This window comes from Pelodiscus sinensis, chromosome 3, assembly GCF_052426305.1.
Source record: "Pelodiscus sinensis isolate ZL-2025 chromosome 3, ASM5242630v1, whole genome shotgun sequence".
In the NCBI taxonomy this organism is placed as follows: Eukaryota; Metazoa; Chordata; order Testudines; family Trionychidae; genus Pelodiscus; species Pelodiscus sinensis.
The window spans coordinates 40804937-40824483 of NC_143054.1; the positions used below are offsets into that span (position 1 = coordinate 40804937).

A 19547-nucleotide genomic window follows, 5' to 3' on the forward strand; every position below is an offset into this window, starting at 1 on the left:
AACCAGAATTATTCAATTAACCCGCGACCCACATTCTCCTGATATGCCAGATAACAGAACTTTTACTGTACTGAAATTGATGAACTTAACCGATAAGCTTAGCATAATTTATCCATTGTATAATATATGTATTGTTACATAAAACCATGTTATGAAGGTAGCCTGAAAGAGCAGAAGTTAAATAAGTTTCTAGACAAGGATACAGTGACTATAATAGTGTTTTTTTCTTAAATTAGTCAATTTATTACAGCACTGGTGTTTAATTTATATAATATGGCATAATGTTTCACAACATGAAATTTCATGTCCCTTTTATTTCTAATGATATAGGATATCGTTTAATATGTGATGTTGTAAATAATTTATTATCCACGATTATTACCGCTATATAATTATTATTTATTCTATTAAGCAGACACTAAGAAAACTGATGTAATACACTAACAAACCCCACACTCATGAGCCCCTATGAACAAATCTGGGGTCACTATTTGAATAATTTGATTCCAATTACTTAGGCATTGTGATGAGGACCCTGGCGGGTCCCACACTCGCGTGGTGCTGACCCCAGTGGACTGGGGCGAAAAGCCGCCGCATGAGCCAGGACATCTTTGCGGAGCCTGTTCAGCGGCCACCAGATAGCTCTAGTTTCTGCTCTGCCCGGCAGAGAAAGGCAGGGACAGGGCTGAAGCGCCAGCAGGGTAGCCTCAGTGACTTCTATGCAGGTGCGGCAGGATGTTTAAAGAAGGCACCGCTAATGCCAGAGCGGGGGGCATGGAGGCAGCAGGGACAGGTTTCTTCTGCTCCCAGGATGCTGACACTGGGGTTCACCCCAGGACAAATGCCGACTCAGCAAGAACGTAGGCAGCAACCCAGGACGCGGCCGGTAGAAAGGCCTGTGGGTTGGTGCATTGAGGGAAGCTTCCCCCACCAACCGGACAAGGGTCATGGACCCCAGTCCCTATGGCTCTGGGTCGAGGCTTGGAGTGAGGGTGGGCCCGAGCCCCCCTACCTACCTCAGCCACTCTGGGGTAGTGTGGCGTGCATGAGTGATAGCCGGGGCCTGTGGGCTGGCACGCAGAGATGAGCGATGAGTGTGGGTGAGACTCCTGCAAATGAACCCCAGGACAGGAGGAGATTAGGGATCCTGGACAGACCCGAGTGATGAGATGGACAGTTGGAGCCTCGCGGGATAGGGTTTTGGACCCCAGGGAGGGGTGGAAAAGTCAGGCCCCGGTGGGGTGCCGGATAGCTAATAAAGGCAGATCAGACCCTATCCGAGTCCTGTCCTTTACATGCATTTTTTAGACTAATATGTGAACTTCAGCCTCATTGTCCACTACATTCATGAAACTTAAATGATATTATTAATAAACATAAAAAATAAAGAAGTTATGTTGATGGACTGGGAAAGGACATTTTAAATACAAGATCTCTAATTTAATTAGAAGCTACATTTTGTATTTAATCTAATGCATTGCCATGCAGCAAATTTAAATTGCTTTTATTCTAGATTCTAAGATAGAAAAGTATTACCTGTCAATTCAGTTTAAGTTAACATTTGCTCTGGTCAAAGATTTAGTATTAATTGTGTGGTCCCCTTATTAAAGGGGCCTCTGACTTTTACTGGGAGGATCCTTTGTGTTTCAATCTAGCCCTAGAGACTACAACTCCCATGAGCCCTTGGGAAAAAGGAGGAACAGTTCCTTTTCCAGGCTCTGCAGACAGAGAGTTAGGCTAGGCTCCATTTTTGGAGAGAGGAGCCAGGATGTTGGTGTAGAGCGTTTTCCAGGCCAGGAGTTCTTGTGTTGCAACTAGAGCCTGTTACTGAGCCTGTTACTGTTACTGCTGGGGCTTGTATATAGCAGGCTGCTTTGGGGGATACTGTTGATTGCCCCTGGAGGGGAGAGATCCTGGCTGTGTCTGTGGCTGGGAAGAGCTTACATAAACCTACACAGGAGGTAACTGACAGTAACTGGGCTCTTTGCAAAAGTGTTGCCTGGGATGGAGAACAAAAGACAAACTGACTCTGGATGCAATGAGAGCCAGGGAACCAGAGCTGCTGGCATTTGGTGGGGCCTGCCCCTGTGGCAGAGCAATTTTGCAGCTGGCTGCTCAGCTTGTACTAACACACACAGAACCTGCACAATGCTGTCTCCACTCCAGCTGCAGACATTAAAGCGCGCCCACACAAGCGTCTGGGACTCTGAATCCAGAGGAGTGAAGACTCATGGGGTGGGATAAAGGTGGTAGTGCAAATGCCAATGGATACGTTTCCTTTCTTTCGATGTACTTTTTAATTGATTTTGTTCACTTTTAATCTGTTAAACCTGGTTTCTTTAAGTTGTTAAGTAATGATGTGTTAATTTTAATTTAATCAATGAGATATATCTTATTTATAATTGTTGTCTTGGAGTTATTTCCAGGTTATTCCTGGAATAATTTTATTCCTGGAGGCTCCCAAGTCACACCATAAGTGAGTACAGGGCTAGCCAGGTGGAGGCACTGCCATTGTATATTCTTTGGGAGCAAGGGACTGCAGCAAGGAGGTGGAAAGGGAATCCACAACTAAACAATATTATCACTGGGGTACTCGGGATCTCCTTTTATGTTAAAAACATAAGGCGCCCAGGCACACATGTGAGTGTTACCTGCTTCCAAGTAACCCAGGGAAGAAAAAGGGGAGTTAAAATTGCAAACCGTGTATAATCATTTGCAGTGTTTTTTGCATAGTTTTTGCATTTGTCACACCTTATAGTTGACTTCCAGTGCAGTCACGCTTTTGTGGTGGGCCTTTGGCTTATGGGATAGGTGAGATCAGACAATGTGGCACTCATAGGCCAAAGTCCACACATTGCTGCACCCTCTGGACCTTGCAGTGGGGATGGTGGTGGTCATAGGACTCATATCAAACTCAGGAAAGCCTACCCCAAGTTATAGGTTGTATGGTGGGAGACTAGTAATGCCCCTCACTGAAACTAATGAAATGACTGATATATGAGAGATTGGATGATGTGTGGTAGTTTCCCTCCCTGTATTTAAGGTTAATGGAAGTTGCAGCATGCTGTTGCATAAAATCCTTATGTGCATCTGTCCTCATTTTACTGCTATGTTTACATTAATAGATGTTGACTTACCATATCCAAGAGGCAATAAAATTTTCCATGTGCAGTCTAAGTTGCTAGGGTAATTTCCAGGAAAACCTGGGCTCAGGATCACTCCACCCATACTTGTCAGTGTTCCACCACACTTAGCTATTAAGCAGAAAATAAAAAGTCAATCTCTGTTTTAATAATTACCAATAATAAAATTTTGAATTGAACAACTCGACAACTGCCTCTTCCACCCCTTCTTTTAGGTAGAGTATGATTCCAAAGAACCAATATACAACATAAGAAATAAAGTCATGTAGTATAAGAAAGGAAAGGAGTCAGCTTTTATGCTGGTCCCCTTACAGGCTCAGTTCACATATTTATGTTACATATATCCTTTAACATCAAGAAAAGGTTTTGCTGATGTGAGAAAGACATTTAAAATCATATTCTTAGTAGAAAACCAGAAAAGGAATATATTTTAAGACCAGATGTAGAAAATCGGAAAGAAGTTCTAACTAAATTGTGAAGAACTAAAGAAATTAATGAGGCATGTCACTGAATGTCTCTTTCCAAAACCAATAGTTTCATATGCCTGCGTTAGTTATAACAACGTACAGTACATATAAAATATGTATTCATACCGATGCAGAGGGGTGATGGATAGTTCCAACGGCGAACTGTTCCAGGCATACAAGAAATATGAGAACGGCCCTGTTTGGAAAAAAAAATGAAAATATACATATTAATTGTAGGGACTTTTGTAATACAATGATGGAAATGGGGTGTGTGTGTGTGTGTGTGTGTGTGTGTGTGTGTGTGGGTGTCTTCTCCCTTGGCGATTGAATGTAATGATTTTAAAAGGGAAACACTGTGGCCCACTGATAATAAATGTTTGACAATTTTTCTCTATTGCTGTATTTTAATTAATAGGGGGAAAAGTCTTTAGAAATAATTAGATTTTTTTTATATATGGGAAATTATTCTTGGTTCACATTTTAAAGGAAAAAAATGTTATCAGACCAACAGTTTTTCCCCAAGTTGTAGTATAGCTTTACAAAGTGAGACAAAGCAAAGGTCTCATTTGCCTCATCATGGTGACTCCATGTGAAATAGAAAATGTTTAACCGTGTGTTCTCCTAATTTCTCATACAATATTATATTGTGAGTTAATGATTTATCTTGAAAAAAGAGAACATGTTATTTGCTACTCCTGGAGCAGAGACGGCGATCCTTTGCTAATGGTTCTACTGTAATATGAAGGTCACCCCAGTATACCCGCTTTGCTCAGTATTGAAACCACATGTGAACCTCTCCTTACTTCCCTTCACTGAGGTAATACATATGTCCAGAAGGACCTTCTATGGTCAAAGAGCTGCCAATACTAGGGTGTTAGTGGGGATAGAGAAGGGCAGGCAAGAAAAAGGGGCATGACTCCTCAGCTTATCCCATATCATAAGAATGGCCATCTAGATCAGACCAAAGTTCCCTCTAGACCAGTATCCAACCTTCCAAATTTGCCAATGCTAGGTGCCTCCAGAGAGAATGAACAAAACAGGTAATCATCAAGTGATCTCTCCCCTGTTGCACATTCCTTGTTTTTGAGGAACAGGGGCTAGGGACACCATTCCTACCCATTATGGCTAATAGCCATTGATGGACCTAAATTTCATGAATTTTTATATATATATATATATATATTAACCCTGTTAAAGCCCTGGCCTTCATAACATCCTCCAGCAAGGAGTTCTACAGATTGACTGTGCTTACATGAAACAAGTACTTTCTTTTGGTGAGTACTTTTGTTTGGTGAGCCCTAGTTCTTAGGTTACGGGAACAGTAACATTTCCTTGTTTACTATCTCTACTCTAGTCATGATATTATAGACCTCTATCATATCTTCTTTTTTAAGCTAAAAAGTCCCATCTTTTTAATCTCTTTTCATATGGAAGCTGTTCCAAACCCCTAATAATTTCTGTGATTGTTTTTTGAACTTTTTCCAATGCTAAGATATCTTTTTTGAGATAAAGCAACCACATCTGTATGCAGAATTCAAGATAAGGGCATATCACATGATTTATACAGAGGTAATAACATATTATCTCACTCTATATCCCTTTTTAAATGAGTCCTAATATTCTGTTTGCTTTTTTGATTGCTGCTGCACATTGAGTGGATGATTTCAGAGAACTATCTACAATAATTCCAAGATCTCTCTTGACTAATAGCTAATTTAGTCCCTATCATTTTGTACATATAGCTGGGACTGTATTTTCTTATGTGCATTACTTTGCATTTATCAACATTAAAATTAATTTTCTATTTTGTTTCCCAATGTCCTAGTTTTGTGAGATCCTTTTTAAGCTCTTCACAGTCTACTTTGTTCTCAACTATCTTGAGTAGTTTAGTATCATATGCAAATTTTGTTACCTCACCGTTTACCCCTTTTTCCAGATAATTTATGCATATGTTGAGTAGGATTGGTCCTAGTACAGACACCTGTATGATACCACTAGTTACATCTCACATATTCTGAAAACTGACAATTTATTCCTACCCTTTGTTTCCTGTAACCAGTTATCAATCCATGAAAGGGCCTTCCCTCTTATCCCACGACAACTTACTTTACTTAAGAGACTTTGGTGAGGGACCTTGCCAAGGATTTCTGGAAATCTAAGTACATTTTATCCACTGGATCCTCTTTGTCCACATGCTTATTGAAGCCCTCAAAGAACTCTAGTACAAAGGATTTGCTTTTTACAAAAACCATGTTGACTTTTCCCCAACAAATTATGTTAATCTATGTCTGGCATCTATTCTTAAATATAGTTTCAACTTATTTGACTAGTACTGACATTAGACTTACCCGTCTATAATTGCTAGGATCACCACTGGAACCATTTTCAATGATTGGAGTCACATTAGCTATCTTCCAGTCATTTGGTACACAAGATATTTTAAAGGATAGGTTACAAACCACAGTTAGTAGTTCCAGAGTTTTACATTTGAGTTCTTTTAGAACTCTTGGGTGAATGTCATCTGGTCCTAGTGATTTGCTACTGTTTAGTTTATCAATTTGTTCCTAAACCTCCTCTAATTATACCTCAATCTGGGACAATTCCTTAGATTTTTCACCTAAAAAGAATGGTTCTGGTTTGGGAATCTCCCTCACATCCTCAGCTAAGACTAATGCAAGGAATTCAGTCAGTCATATGATACTGCCCACCAAAGCTACCCAGCAGTAACCAAGTCCCAGAATGGTACAGAGGATAACCTCTGTTTCCTCAGGCAATGTCTCTAAATGAGACACAATGTCTCCAGGAACAGACACAAGAGAAAAAATTACACAGAGCAGGAATATTTGGGGAGTGTAATTATTTTTTTCTAATAATTTATTGAATTATATTGAAACCTGACTATTTCATGTTTGGATATTTAAGCATTCAGAAAAAAACTAAAACTCATTCTAAAATATGATGGGGGCAGGGAAATAGGTTTTCTTCCAGTTTTTCTCAACATTCCCCAATTTATTCTTTTAATAAAATACTAAAACCAAACCCAATTTTTAATTTAAAAAGTTTTCAGTAAAGACTTTTTTTCTCAAAAATGTAAATGTTTTGGTTTTTCATTGAAATAAAATGAACATTTAATCAAAGCTTCCATGCAAATACTTGATTTTTTCATCTTAAAATATATTAAGAAATATGTTAAAAAGGTCTAGATCAATCAAGTTCTTTAAGGTTCCATCCTCAGCCCATTCCCATCACCACACACAATTCTGACTTTGCAATGGATAAGTTTGTGACACTGCTGAAAACTAACAACTATCTCTGCACTTAATGCACATATTAGGAAACAACACTATGGCTTGAAAAGATTACCATCTGAAGAATAAACAAGTTATATTCTGCTGTTTTGATCCCCCCGTTTTGAGGCCACACATTCTGTTTCAAAGTTTTATAATTCCTTCCTATTGAATTCTATTGCTTTTCTTCTGAAGCCTAATTGAATTAAAATCAAACCTGACTTTCTGCCAGATGTGAATAATATGCCTGAAGAATTAGGGACAGAACTGCAGTTAGTGTAAATTGTCAGAGCTTCACTGGCTCCATGGAGCAACACAGATTAACACCGTTCAAAACACTGCCCTTTAGAAACTATATTTTTTAATTCTTTTGGACTCTTGTTCAGTTCAAGCAATTGTCTTAGTGGAAGTCCAGTGATTATATCTGCTTGAGAAAGGCATGCTGAGATGCATAAAAATGTAAACACTCTGTTGGGGAAGAAACAGTACAGGTTGGACCTTCTAAAACTAGGGCTCCCTTACCCAGCAACATCTCTGGTCTGGCAGGACCACAGGTGTTCCTGGATCAGGAAGTCCTGGTTGGGAGCCCCAATGGCAAGAGGGCTGGTGGCTCAGAGCCCAGTGGGGCTAGGGCTGTTGCTGGAGTCCCAGTAGCACAGAAGGGCCCTGGCTTACCAAGGGGAGATGCCATGGTATTGGATTTTTGATTATAAAATCTCTGGTCATCATAACAGGACAACTGCAACTCAGCGAGAAAAGTCGCAAACTGGGGGAAAGAATTGAATTAACTCCAATGGACTTTCTGCTGCCTCAGAGAAAGGGGCATAAAGAGATCATTCATGCTTAGGTTTCACATAGCTCATTTCCTAATGAAGACAGCTCTTAATTTTGAAGATGTAATTGTATTTTCCTAATACTGTATTTATTGATTTGTATTTGTTTGCCTTAGTAAGCAAAATAATTAGGAACCAGAAGAGTAAATACACATTAGGATCTATTAAGACAAGAAAAATAACTCCAGTCTGGAGTACAAATGCACTGTCACAGGTAAAAACTGTAACAGGCAAATAGACTATTTATTGTCAGAGACTAAAGTAATATTTGCATGGTAAATATCTCCAGTCTGTGAATTCCTGTGTCATATTTCTTCCCTGTAGATTTTTTTTCCACTACATTTAATGTTCATGAAATATATCACTGAAAATGGAACTCCAATTTCTCAGCAGAACATGAATTGACACAATATATATTTCCATCTGTGTGGCTCAAATTTCATTTAAAGGAGCCACTTCTAGAAGTGAAAGAATGCACTTCAGTTTCCATGTTCTTTTAATCATGTCTCTCAGCCAACACTGACATTCTGATGGCAAATTCATTCATCGGACAACACGTTTGAGTTATTGCTGTGTTTATCTGGGCATCCTAAATGTTTTCTACCTACTAGCTAGTGAGGATTCATTACTCTGAGATAGCAGTCATTAGTTAAAATATGCAATTTTATTACAATCCATAACATACTAAGTTTCAAAGAAAAAAGGAAATGAGTACCTGTAATGTGTATCCTGACTCACACTGAAAAGACAAAACATCATTCACCATATATCTATCCCCAATTTTGATGCCATTACTAGGAAGTATTGGTTCTGGACAAGCAGCAAGGCCTACAGCTGAAAAATGTAAATACAAAGATTGAAAAAGTGTAAGTGAGTGAATGAAACCTCTTCTCTGTTCTGTTTATGAGTTGTTCACAGCATATGTTAGAAAGTAATCAGTCACACACTATATAAAAATCACATCTCATTTAATATTAAATTTAATTCTGCTCAGAATGAAAGAGTTCAATCTATATTTAAAGTGCTAAGAAGTTTCACACAAAAACCAAATGGCAATATTTATACACAAAGATTGTAATGTCTATCTCATAAGCATTTTTTCCATGGGATTAGGGAATATATTCTTCAACTCTAAATTATCCGTTACTTTAAATAATAAATTATCCTATCTTTGGAGACATCCTTCAAGCCTTCTACTTTCTGGAAAGGGAAAAAAATAAAAACAAAACCAGAAGATTCAAGCAACACAGTGTACCATCTGAGAAGAAGATTGGAAAAAAAAAGTCTCAGAACAATAAATAGCTAGTGTTCAAGACTAGAAGGTTATCAACCAAGAAGGAGTGGTTCTACTACAGCTCCATCTATACAAAGGCTGAAAGAGAGACTGAAAGGAATTGGTGAAAACTGAGTATTTCAGATGACATCGAAATTGCCCCACCACAATCTGGTTGATAAACGTCACCAATACAGGATACTGAGAATCAGCACGATAATCAGCATATCAGTAACCTTGAAAGATGCTGTGGACATATCTCAACAGCCATTCATTTGAGAAAAAAATATTGCTCTGCTTTGGGAATTTTCATATGGTAACATAATCTCTCAAGAATCTCTCAAGTTGATTTCACAAGTGTAAGGGCAAATGCCTGAGTCACACAATGAAAATCCCATTGAATATTTAGAAACTCATTTCTGTTTGCTACTTTTACATACAAGTCTGTTACTAAGAAACAATTCAGAGTCAACTGGATTGACTGCTTAAACACAGAGATTTAAAACAAACAAAACCAACAGTTTTTCAGAGGAAGTGAAACACGACTTCCTACATAGAGGCAACTTTAACCACTTGAAACAGTTTGACATAGTTTAAGACGTAATAGATGCTGTACAGAGTATAACAAAAACAATTTATCTTTCCTTTCAAAGCCAGTATTGTGTGCTATCCATTGAGCCTTAGAATCACAGAATTGTAGGACTGAATGGTCTAGTCCAGTGCTCCCTTCATGCTGAAGACATATGTCCACAAGATCCCACTCCAGTGACTGGCTCTGGGAGTGGAGAATATCCCAGATGTCCTTTCTTCTGGGTTGCTTAGGACCAGGCTTCTTTCCTGCTCTCTTGAGTAGCTACTGAGAGCTGGGGGTGACCCAGGGTCCACCGATTCCTCTGGGTCCCAGCTCAGGGACCCTGTAAATAGCAGTTGCCAACTAAGGCTATGTCTAGACTGCAGGCCTCTTTTGGATAAACCTTTTTTTGGAAGACATCTTTTTGGAAGACATCTTCCAAAAAAACTTCTTCCCAAAGAGAGTGTCCACACTCAAAAGCACATCAAAAAAACGATCTGCTTTTTTGAAAGATAGCATCCACACTGAATGGACACCATCTCACATTTAAGATGTGATTGCTATGGACAGAGTGGCCACCAGGACACCTGTGCTTTTCCTTCTTTCCTCTTCTTTCAAAAGAACTCTCTCTTCCCCATCCCTACACGCCTTTTTCTGAAAGACCACTTTCGGAAAAAAGCTTCTTCCTCATAGAAAGAGTATTACCAATGCCGGAAAAAACCCTTCTGTTCTTTCAATTTACTTTTGGAAGAACATGATTGTAGTGTGGACATAACTCAGGTTTTGACAGAAAAATGGCCGTTTTTCCTACAAAAGTCTGTAGTGTAGACATACCTTAAGTGTCAGTCCTTACTGTCCATTACTACTTGCTCCCTGGGCCATTCTCCTAAAAATCTGTTCAATTCTTGCCCTCATTCAAGGCTTTATCTCATAGTACTCACAGCACCCATCCAGGGTTCTGCCATTCGCCCTTTCCCACCATGCCCAGTCTTCAGCTGCTGGACCTGCACTTCTGCCGGGTAAGCAATCCACCCCACACAATGAGCTGTCTAAGGTATTACTGCTTTCCCAGTTAGTCTATCCCTGGATCTGCCTGGCTTGAGCTCCAAAGAGAAACTGCCAGGGCCCTGCCCCCAACAGCTTCTTTATACTGGCTTGCTGGGCCCTGATTGGCTGCAGTGGAAGCAACAACTCTAGCGTACCTGGAGGACTTCTCTGCTTTTTTTCCTTGGGAAATGTGGCAAGGCTATAAACCTACAGCAGGGGGCTTTGGGCCTAGTCCACCCTGTCATACCATTCTCTTCCCCAGACTAAACAAACCCAAATGTTTCAATCTTTCCTCACAGGATCACATTTGCTACATCTTCCGTCATTCTGGTTGCTTTTCTCCAGACTTTCTCCCATATGTCCACATCATTCCTGAAATGTAATGCCTAGACTGGTCAGCCCTGGTCAGCATGGAATAGAGGATAGGAATTACCTCTCATGTTTTACTTGCAACACTCCCGCTAATACATCGCAGAATTATCTTTGGGTTTTTTTTTCAACAGTGATACACTATTGACTCATATTTACCTTCTGATTCACTATAACCCCTAGATCTCTGTCTGCAATAGTCCTTACTGATAGTGATTTCCTATTTTGCATATTTGCAACTGATTGTTCCTTCCTAAGTGGAGTACTTTGCATTTGTCTTTATTAAATTTCATTGTATTTACTTCCGACTATTTCTCCAGGTTTTACAGATCTTTTAATTTTACACCCAACCTTCAAAGCACTTGCAACCCAGCCTATCTTGGTGTCATTCACAAACTTTATATGCTATCAGCTATGCCAGTGTTTCTCAACTGGTGCTCCGTGAAGCGAAAGCAAGGGATCCATGAAGAGCCGGTAATCCCCCACCCTCTCTTACAGAGACAGAGCTGCGGTGGGAATCGCAGTGGCAGGGCTTTTTTTTTTTTTTTGTGCTCGATGAAACGCGGCAGGGGCCTTTGTTTTTTAAGGCAACCCTAGGGGTTCCATGGCCAAATAAAATTGGGAAACACTGATCTATACCAGAGTTTCTTAACCAGACATATGAGTATCTTTAGGGGTCCTCAAAAGAAGTCGGGGAAAGGTGGGGGGTGGGCGGTATGTAAACACAACTGAAATTTGAAGAAAACTGTATTTTTGTTTTACGTTTTACTGCGCTTTATTATTTTTGTACTTTATACACCCAAAAATTGCATTGCCTGCGATCGATATATATATATATATTAAAAAAGGGGTACTTTATAAAAAAAATTTGAGAAATACTGGTCTATACTGAAAAAATTATACAACAGAACTGGAATCCTTATGACCTGACTCTAGTTCTGACTCCACTTGATATTGCCTTCTAACTTGATAGATAGTTAACTACTTAAAATTACTCTCTGGAAACAGGTTTCTAACCAGTTGTGCACCCACTTTATAGCAGCTCCAGCTAGATTATATTTCCCTAGTTAGTTTATGATAGTATCATGTGAGATAGTATCAAAAGCTTTATTAAAGTCAAGATATAGGTCTACCACTTCTCCCCATTCATATCATGACACTATTTGTTCATGGCATAGTTGCGCTGACTGACACATATCTCTTATTATCTCCTCAGGGTTTATAAATTGGTTACTTAATTATCTGTGCTGTTTTCTTTCTGAGTATGAAGTTAAGATGACTGGCCTGTTTTTCCCTGAGGGTACGTCTACACTTGCTCCCTAGTTCGAGCTAGGGATGCAAATGTAGGTGACTGAAATTGCTAATGAAGCAGGGATTTAAATATCCCACACTTCGTTAGCATGATCTCGCCAGCGCTTTACTCTGCTCAACAGCTGATTCGAACCAGGAAGTATGCGCCATAACACATTAGTTTGAACCAAACCCCATGGGTTCAAAAAATGAGGAGTAACATTAGTTATAGCTTGGCACTAGATTTGCCCTTTTCCAATCCCCTGTCTTCCATAACTTTCCTGAGATAGTCACTAATTTCCTCAGTCATCTCTGTGAGTATTCTAAAAGTTATTTCATCAGGCTCAAACAACTTCAAGACATATAACTTATATAAGCAATTTTTAACTTGTTCTTTCCCTATTTGAGTTTCAGATCCTACCTCACGTTCATTGGCATTCACTATCATAGATATCCAAACATTACTAATCTTTTTGTTGAAAACTGAAACAAAAAAAGCAATTATCACTTCTATCTTTCACACAATTTCGGTTATTGTTTTTCGTCTTCACTGAGAAAAAAAAATCTGTCCCGTGCTTGTCTTTCTCTTGCTTGTATTGTATATATTCGCTGTTTTCTTGTTATTCTTTTAGGGTGTCTCTAGACAGGGTTTTGTCGACAAAAGTGGACTTTTGTCTACAAAACTATACCTGCGTCTACACTGCCACTGAGTTCTGTCGACATAATATCAACAGAACTCAGCAGTTTTGTCGACAGCTGTAAACGTCATTCTACGAGGAATAACGCCTTTTGTCGAATAGTTCTGTCGACAGAAGGCATTATTGCATCTACACTGTCCTTTACGTCTACACTGTCATGTCTACAAAGCGGCTTGCTTTGTCAACAGATCTGGATGTAGTCTAGACGCTCTTTGTCGACAGAAGCTTTGTTGACAGTATCTGTCAACAAAACTTCTGTTGACAAAAGCCTGTAGTCTAGACAAACCCTTAGACTCTAGCTAGTTTGATCTTATTTGTGCTTATAGTTTGATCTTTATGCTTGTTTAGCAGTTTAGTATTTTTGATTTCATAGTAGATTAAATTGATTTTAAAGTTAGGTTTGTTTCTGGTCGGTCTTCCTCCTAAAAGTTTCAGTATCACATGGAGCTTGAGATGCCATCCATAGTAGATTACATAGACGTTCGAAGCATAATCATGCACTCGGCTGTGTGCCTCAAGATTTGCTCTCCGTCTATGTGCCTGGCAAACACTCATATGTGATGTCAAATTGAATCATATGTAGCACATGCACTTTCTTTTGTGCTTCCTTCAGAGCTGGATGGCCAGAGCAGATCTGAAGGCAGAACCCTGTCAACAGCAGCAATACCATACCATGCCACCTTTACTTTTGCACTGTTGTTGGCAGTGGTGCTGCCCTCAGAGATAGGATCCTGTCCAGCAGTCACAGCTCTCCAATTATCAGGCTCCGAGAGTAGTGCCATTATAAGTAGCAGCATAGACGCAAGTGTGGCAAAATTACTAAGTGGCCAAACTAAACATCAATGGGGGGAAAGATGAGGGCCACTTGATTTGAACTAAAACAGATTTTTTCCCAGTTTTTCTAATTAAAATCAAAATATTTCATTTAAGTCAAATGAAACATTTTGAAGTGTCCATTCAAAATAAAGTGTCAAACTGCTAATTTTTGACCATTCAGATTTTTTTTCCCCTTAAACTATTCACTGAATTCAATCAGAATTTGAGAATAGGTTTGTTCTCCTAAAAATTCATTTTTGGAAAATTTATTGTTTGCCAAAACAAAACAAAAAAAATCATCCATCTCCATTCACTAGCAGATTTCCAATCTGGAGGAGCCTGGGTTGGTTGGCATAAGGCCAGGAGGCTTGGCTGTTATACTAGACTCTAAGAATTCACTCCTTGATGGGGCTCAGCTGCATCTCCTCTTTGGTCTTTTGTCTCCACGGCTTAGAATAGGAGAAAAAATGGTTGGTACCCTCTTAAGTGAAACCCAATCATAGCACCAAAATGAGCTGTCACTTCTGTATATGATCCTTTCATATATGCTCAGACGATTGGTGAAATAGTCAACAATATTGACATTTAAATTGCCATCTCAGCTAAGGCTTCAGCAAGATCAGGAATCTAAAACTCAATTTATCTCAGTGACTGTGTCAGCCCTCAAATCCTCCTACTGGGTACATCCCTCTGGCAAAGCCCTGAGGAGGCAATTGATGCCCTCTACACAATTCTTCTCTACACTCATACATTTCCCAACCTTGCTGGTGGCCCACGAACTCCTCTCATGTCTCATTTCCCACCTGCCTCCCCTGGGCAATTAACCTTTCCCTCTGGAGCTCACCACTGGCTGTGTAGCAGGGCTAGAATGGCATCCAGCTGTTAACTCTGGGCCACTGCCTGCATGTCCATGTGGCCCTGGGTAACTGAATGCAGAGCCATCCCATCCATAGGATGATTCAAGGTGCCATCCTGGCCCTGCGTTTTGGCGGCCACCCCAACTGTCAGATGGACAGAATGGTCCCCCATACTCAGGATAGTCTGTGAGATCTTAGGTGGGATGGGACCAGCAGTAGGGTCAGGCACAACAGCAGCAGTGGGAACTGAGCGGAAGCAGAGCAACACAGCAGCTGGCTCCATTCTGCTACCATCACTACATTGGCAGGAATCAGAGCCCCCCAAGCCCCATGACCAGGATGACTTCGGATATAGCAGTAGAGCAGAGCATAGGCTGCTGTGTCACTCCTTTTTCCAGTGCCTCCTGTTGCCGCAGTGAGTGTGAGGTGAGGCGGGGGGGATTACCGACTCCTGCTGATGACCGGCACTAGGCCCCCTGGTAATTCCTGAGGTAAGTCCCTTTGAGGGGAATGGATTGAGGGAAGAGATGCAATGGGAGCAGGGACAGGAAGAGGTCAGATGGAACAGGAGATGGGCTTGGGGGAAGGTTACAGACACCCTCCCCTTAGGGTTGAAGGGATATACGAGCCAGCAGCTGCATGCGGGCCAGACTGTGTAACTGTTGGGTCCATAGATGGCCTGCAGGCCATAAGCTTGAGACCCTGGGCAAGATGAACAGAGCAGTACACACATTATTTCATTGGTTACGCTTGTTTCATGTTCTTACGGTTTTCTTTACTACAACCCCTCCCCCCAAAACTTGGAGATGTAGGTTTTCTCTATTTTTTTAACTGACAGCTGAAATTCTGGTGAAGAAGCTGGCATCCTTCAAAACCCAGCATGGTCCTTGCCAACTAAAGCCATGCTCACCATGCCTTATGATAATAATACCTATTTTATGTGCAAAACTTAGTTTTATGTGAAACACATAAATATGTGAGTACATAACATATTTTAAGATTGAACATGTACAACATTCTTTCTTTCTTTCTTTCTTTCTTTCTTTCTTTCTTTCTTTCTTTCTTTCTTTCTTATTGTAATATTAAAACTCAATTCCTTCATAAGATACACACATGGATCTGGGGAAAACAACAACACAGTACTCTATATACAAGTTATCAAATGTTACAAGAATAGTGTTTGTGTCTATATTGTAAACTGCAGCTGTATAGAATCTTGGTATTTTCCAAACTGCTCAGGAAAAACTAGTCATTTATCTGCACTTGTGAAAAAAAGATCTTGCAAATTTAGATTGGTTTATGAAATTTGTGAGAGGCCTTTGATTTATGTTCCAGGAATTCATACCTATGTTCTCAAATAGGAATACATTATGGCTACGTCTACACTGGCATGATTTTCCGGAAATGCTTTTAACGGAAAAGTTTTCTGTTAAAAGCATTTTCGGAAAAGTGCATCTAGATTGGCAGGACGCTTTTCCGCAAAAGCACTTTTTGCAGAAAAGTGTCCGTGGCCAATCTAGACGTGCTTTTCCACAAAAAAGCCCTGACTGCCATTTTCGCGATCGGGGCTTTTTTGCAGAAAATAAATCTCTGCTGTCTACACTGGCCCTTTTGCGCAAAAGTTTTTCGGAAAAAGACTTTTGCCAGAACGGGAGCAGCATAGTATTTCCGCAAAAGCACTAACAATCTTACATGAGATCGTCAGTGCTTTTGAGGAAATTCAAGCGGCCAGTGTAGACAGCTGGCAAGATTTTCCGGAAAAGCGGCTGATTTTCCAGAAAAACTGGCAGTCGAGACACAGCCTTCATGAATGTGCGTTACGTCATAAACATAATAGAATAAAATATGTCCATGTATATGGTCAATAGAAAACTATCACATTACATTAATTTCAACTTTATTAAAATCAAATAGTATAATAATCATGTATAATTGAAGCAAGTTTAATGTATTCTTTATTTGGGTTAGCGGTAGGAGAGTGCCATTGTGATAAAATAAAGCAGAAGGGAACTTTTATACTGTGAGAATGAGTTTCAGCATTTTCTGGCATATCTTTCAATACACCGCCAGTCAAATCATGCTTTTTTGGCAGTAGTACTATATACCATTCACTTCACTGATCTGCATACTAAATCTCATTAAATGCTACAGCTTTTACTGCTTTCTAATGGAATCTAACCCATTTGGTGTCAGTAAGTATGACTTGACAGAATGTTCTGTGCAGAAATTACATGATATTTGGCCTTACTGTGATATGTGACATTTTGGAATCTGTTTTTCCAGATGGTTTATCATGCAACAATATCTCAGATTACTCATTGAGACCTCACTCTTTCTGCAAAAATATAATTGCTCTTCAGATAATGTCATTTCCCATTTTTGATTCAGACAAGGTTTTAGCTTTAAGGCCCTCTCTGTCATCTATTTATCTATTGCTTATCACTCAGGCATATGAATGTCTTACGAAGCCAAATATATACATACAAGGAGGCTTTCCATTTCTCTTTAACTGCATCTAGACAGCAAGATTATTGGTTTTAAATATAATTAGTTGAATTCCTATTGATTTTACATATTAGAGAAAGGAGAAAATGTGTACTCTGATTAGAGTGAGATTTGGGCCATTCTAATATTTCCCAGAAAGAAGTTTATAACTATGGGCTATCTGTTATTTCCTGTTCTCAGAGGCCTCACTATGAAATGTGAGATATCCATTGTTTCAGAGAAACACAGTTGTAATAGTTGGTCATGCTCACACTGAGTGAGGCAGTCCTTTAAGTAGCTAGGAGATCTTTGAAGGTAAGGACCAAAAACTTGAAGCTGACTCAAATTCAATGGGGAGGTAATGTAAAAAGAAGGGTATAGAATTGCTGCTGCAGTTTAATCCTGAGCAAGCTTATAAATGATTAAGTATTGTGAAATCTCTCTCTTCTGTATGGAACAATATATCTTTTGCAACTCAGTGTCTGAGAATATGATAATCAGTTTGATCCTGCCAAATGAGTCTATGCCCCTGGATTGATTCTATGCTGGAGTTTCTACATTTCCCAAGCAACGTTCCTTGAAAGGTATGTGCTTGTGTGACCACTCATCAGAGATTCAAATCCCCAGCTGATTAGCAGAGCACCCATGACTAGTTTTTTTTTCTACTGGGAGTGCACTTTTTCATATGCCTTGGTGCACATAAAATTAGTCTGCACATTGATAGAAATGATGAGTGAGAACATTGTTCCCAAGAGAAGAGGAGAGAAGGATAGAGAGGGCATGACAAGAAGTTTGGTTCTCCAGACAAGTGGTGTGGTTTCCCTGCACTGATTATTCACAGTGGGGTCTGATCTTTCCCTCTTTCACTTCATTTTTCTGTGCTTGCTGCAGATTGTTCTGTATCTGCTCCTTCTGACTGTGTTGCTGCCCCTGCAAGGGCCCCGCCAGGGGGATTCTCCCTGTAGCCTTCCATCACTTTCTTATAGTAATATTGTAATAATATCTTCAGGCTTGAACATGGATTTTTCATGGTGTGTTAGGGCTCAGTGCACTTAGATGCATGCTGAAAGCAACATTCCTAGAGTGAACAAGAAGTGTATGAAAACAAATTGGAAGGTTCAGAACAACAAGTATAATAAAACAAAATAAAAGCAGTTTCTTTTGGCTAATACTTTCTGTTAAAAGAACAACAGGGCTCTGAAATGGGATACATTTAAGTTTAATGTTTCTCTACACTAAATTAAACTGTGGACAAACAAGTTCTCTACACTAAATTAAGCTGTGGATAAATATTTGGAATCATTCACATCAGTTTTTCCTACATAGGAAGCATCTGATAAATAATAATTTGCATTATTTTTGTGCTCTCATTTCCTGAATGAATGATAGCTTTTGGCTCATTTATAGTATTTGAGATATATTACTAACCCTTTGGACAAACAGAAAATAACCGTGGCCTGTGGTCTTGGAAATAAAGGGAGCAGTTGAAAGTCTCTTTGTTCTGTTATTTGTCAGCTTTCTGGAGGTTTGTGCAGTTGGGTTGGGGCCCCATACAAGTCTCAGGAAAGAAGGTAATTAGGACCCTTAGGGTTTGTAACCTATCCTTTCAATCAGCTTCTATATGTAATGACTGGAAAATAGCTAATGTAACACCATATTTAAAAAGGGCTCTAGAGGTGATTCTAGCAATTACAGACCAGAAGGTCTAACATCGGTACTGAGCAAATTAGTTGAAATTATAGTTAAGAATACAACTGTGAGACACATAGGTGAACATAATTTGTTGGGAAAAAGTCAACACAGTTTCTGTAAAGGGAAACCATGCCTTACTAATCTATTAAAGTTCTTTCAGTGGGTCAACAAGCATGTGGGCAAGGGGTATTCAGTCCCTTGTCAAGGGCTCTTAAGTAAAGTAAATTGTCATGGAATAGGAGGGAAGACCCTCTTATGGATTGATAACTGGCTAAAAGACAGGAAACAAAAGGTAGGAATAAATGGTCTGTTTTCAAAATGGGGAGAAGTAACTAGTGGTGTCCCCCAAGTGTCCATGCTGGGATTAGTCATACTTAACCTATTTATAAATGATCTGGAGAAAGGAGTAAACAGTGAGGTGACAAAATTTGCAGTTGACACTATACTGCTCAAGATATTTAAGAACAAAGCTGTAATAAACAGGGGGATTGCTAACCAGCATGTGGTAAAAAGGGGTACATAGTAATGGTGTCAGCCAGGAGGCCAGGAGAGCCAAAAGAGGGTTGAAATTTAAATTGGCTATAGGTTCCCTGACTGCTTTCTTCATGTGGGAAATCTAAACCAGGAGTTGAGAGACACAGAATGATTTAAACTCACAAAAATGGCGATCGGAGCTTTTTTGCAGAAAAGCGCATCTAGATTGGCCACAGACGCTTTTCC

The 19547-nt window shown here is 39.6% G+C and overlaps 1 protein-coding gene across 1 annotated transcript in view; it reads right to left on the reverse strand.

The window, feature by feature from the left end:
• CSMD1 (CUB and Sushi multiple domains 1) overlaps positions 1–19547 on the reverse strand; it is a 1868278-nt gene that overhangs the window by 229763 nt on the left and 1618968 nt on the right. The window contains exons 38-40 of the mRNA XM_006137767.5: positions 8446–8564; positions 3737–3806; positions 3138–3254 (exon numbers count right to left, since the gene is read on the reverse strand). Coding sequence (XP_006137829.3) covers positions 3138–3254; positions 3737–3806; positions 8446–8564 — 306 coding nt within the window. The remainder of the gene's footprint in view (positions 1–3137; positions 3255–3736; positions 3807–8445; positions 8565–19547) is intronic.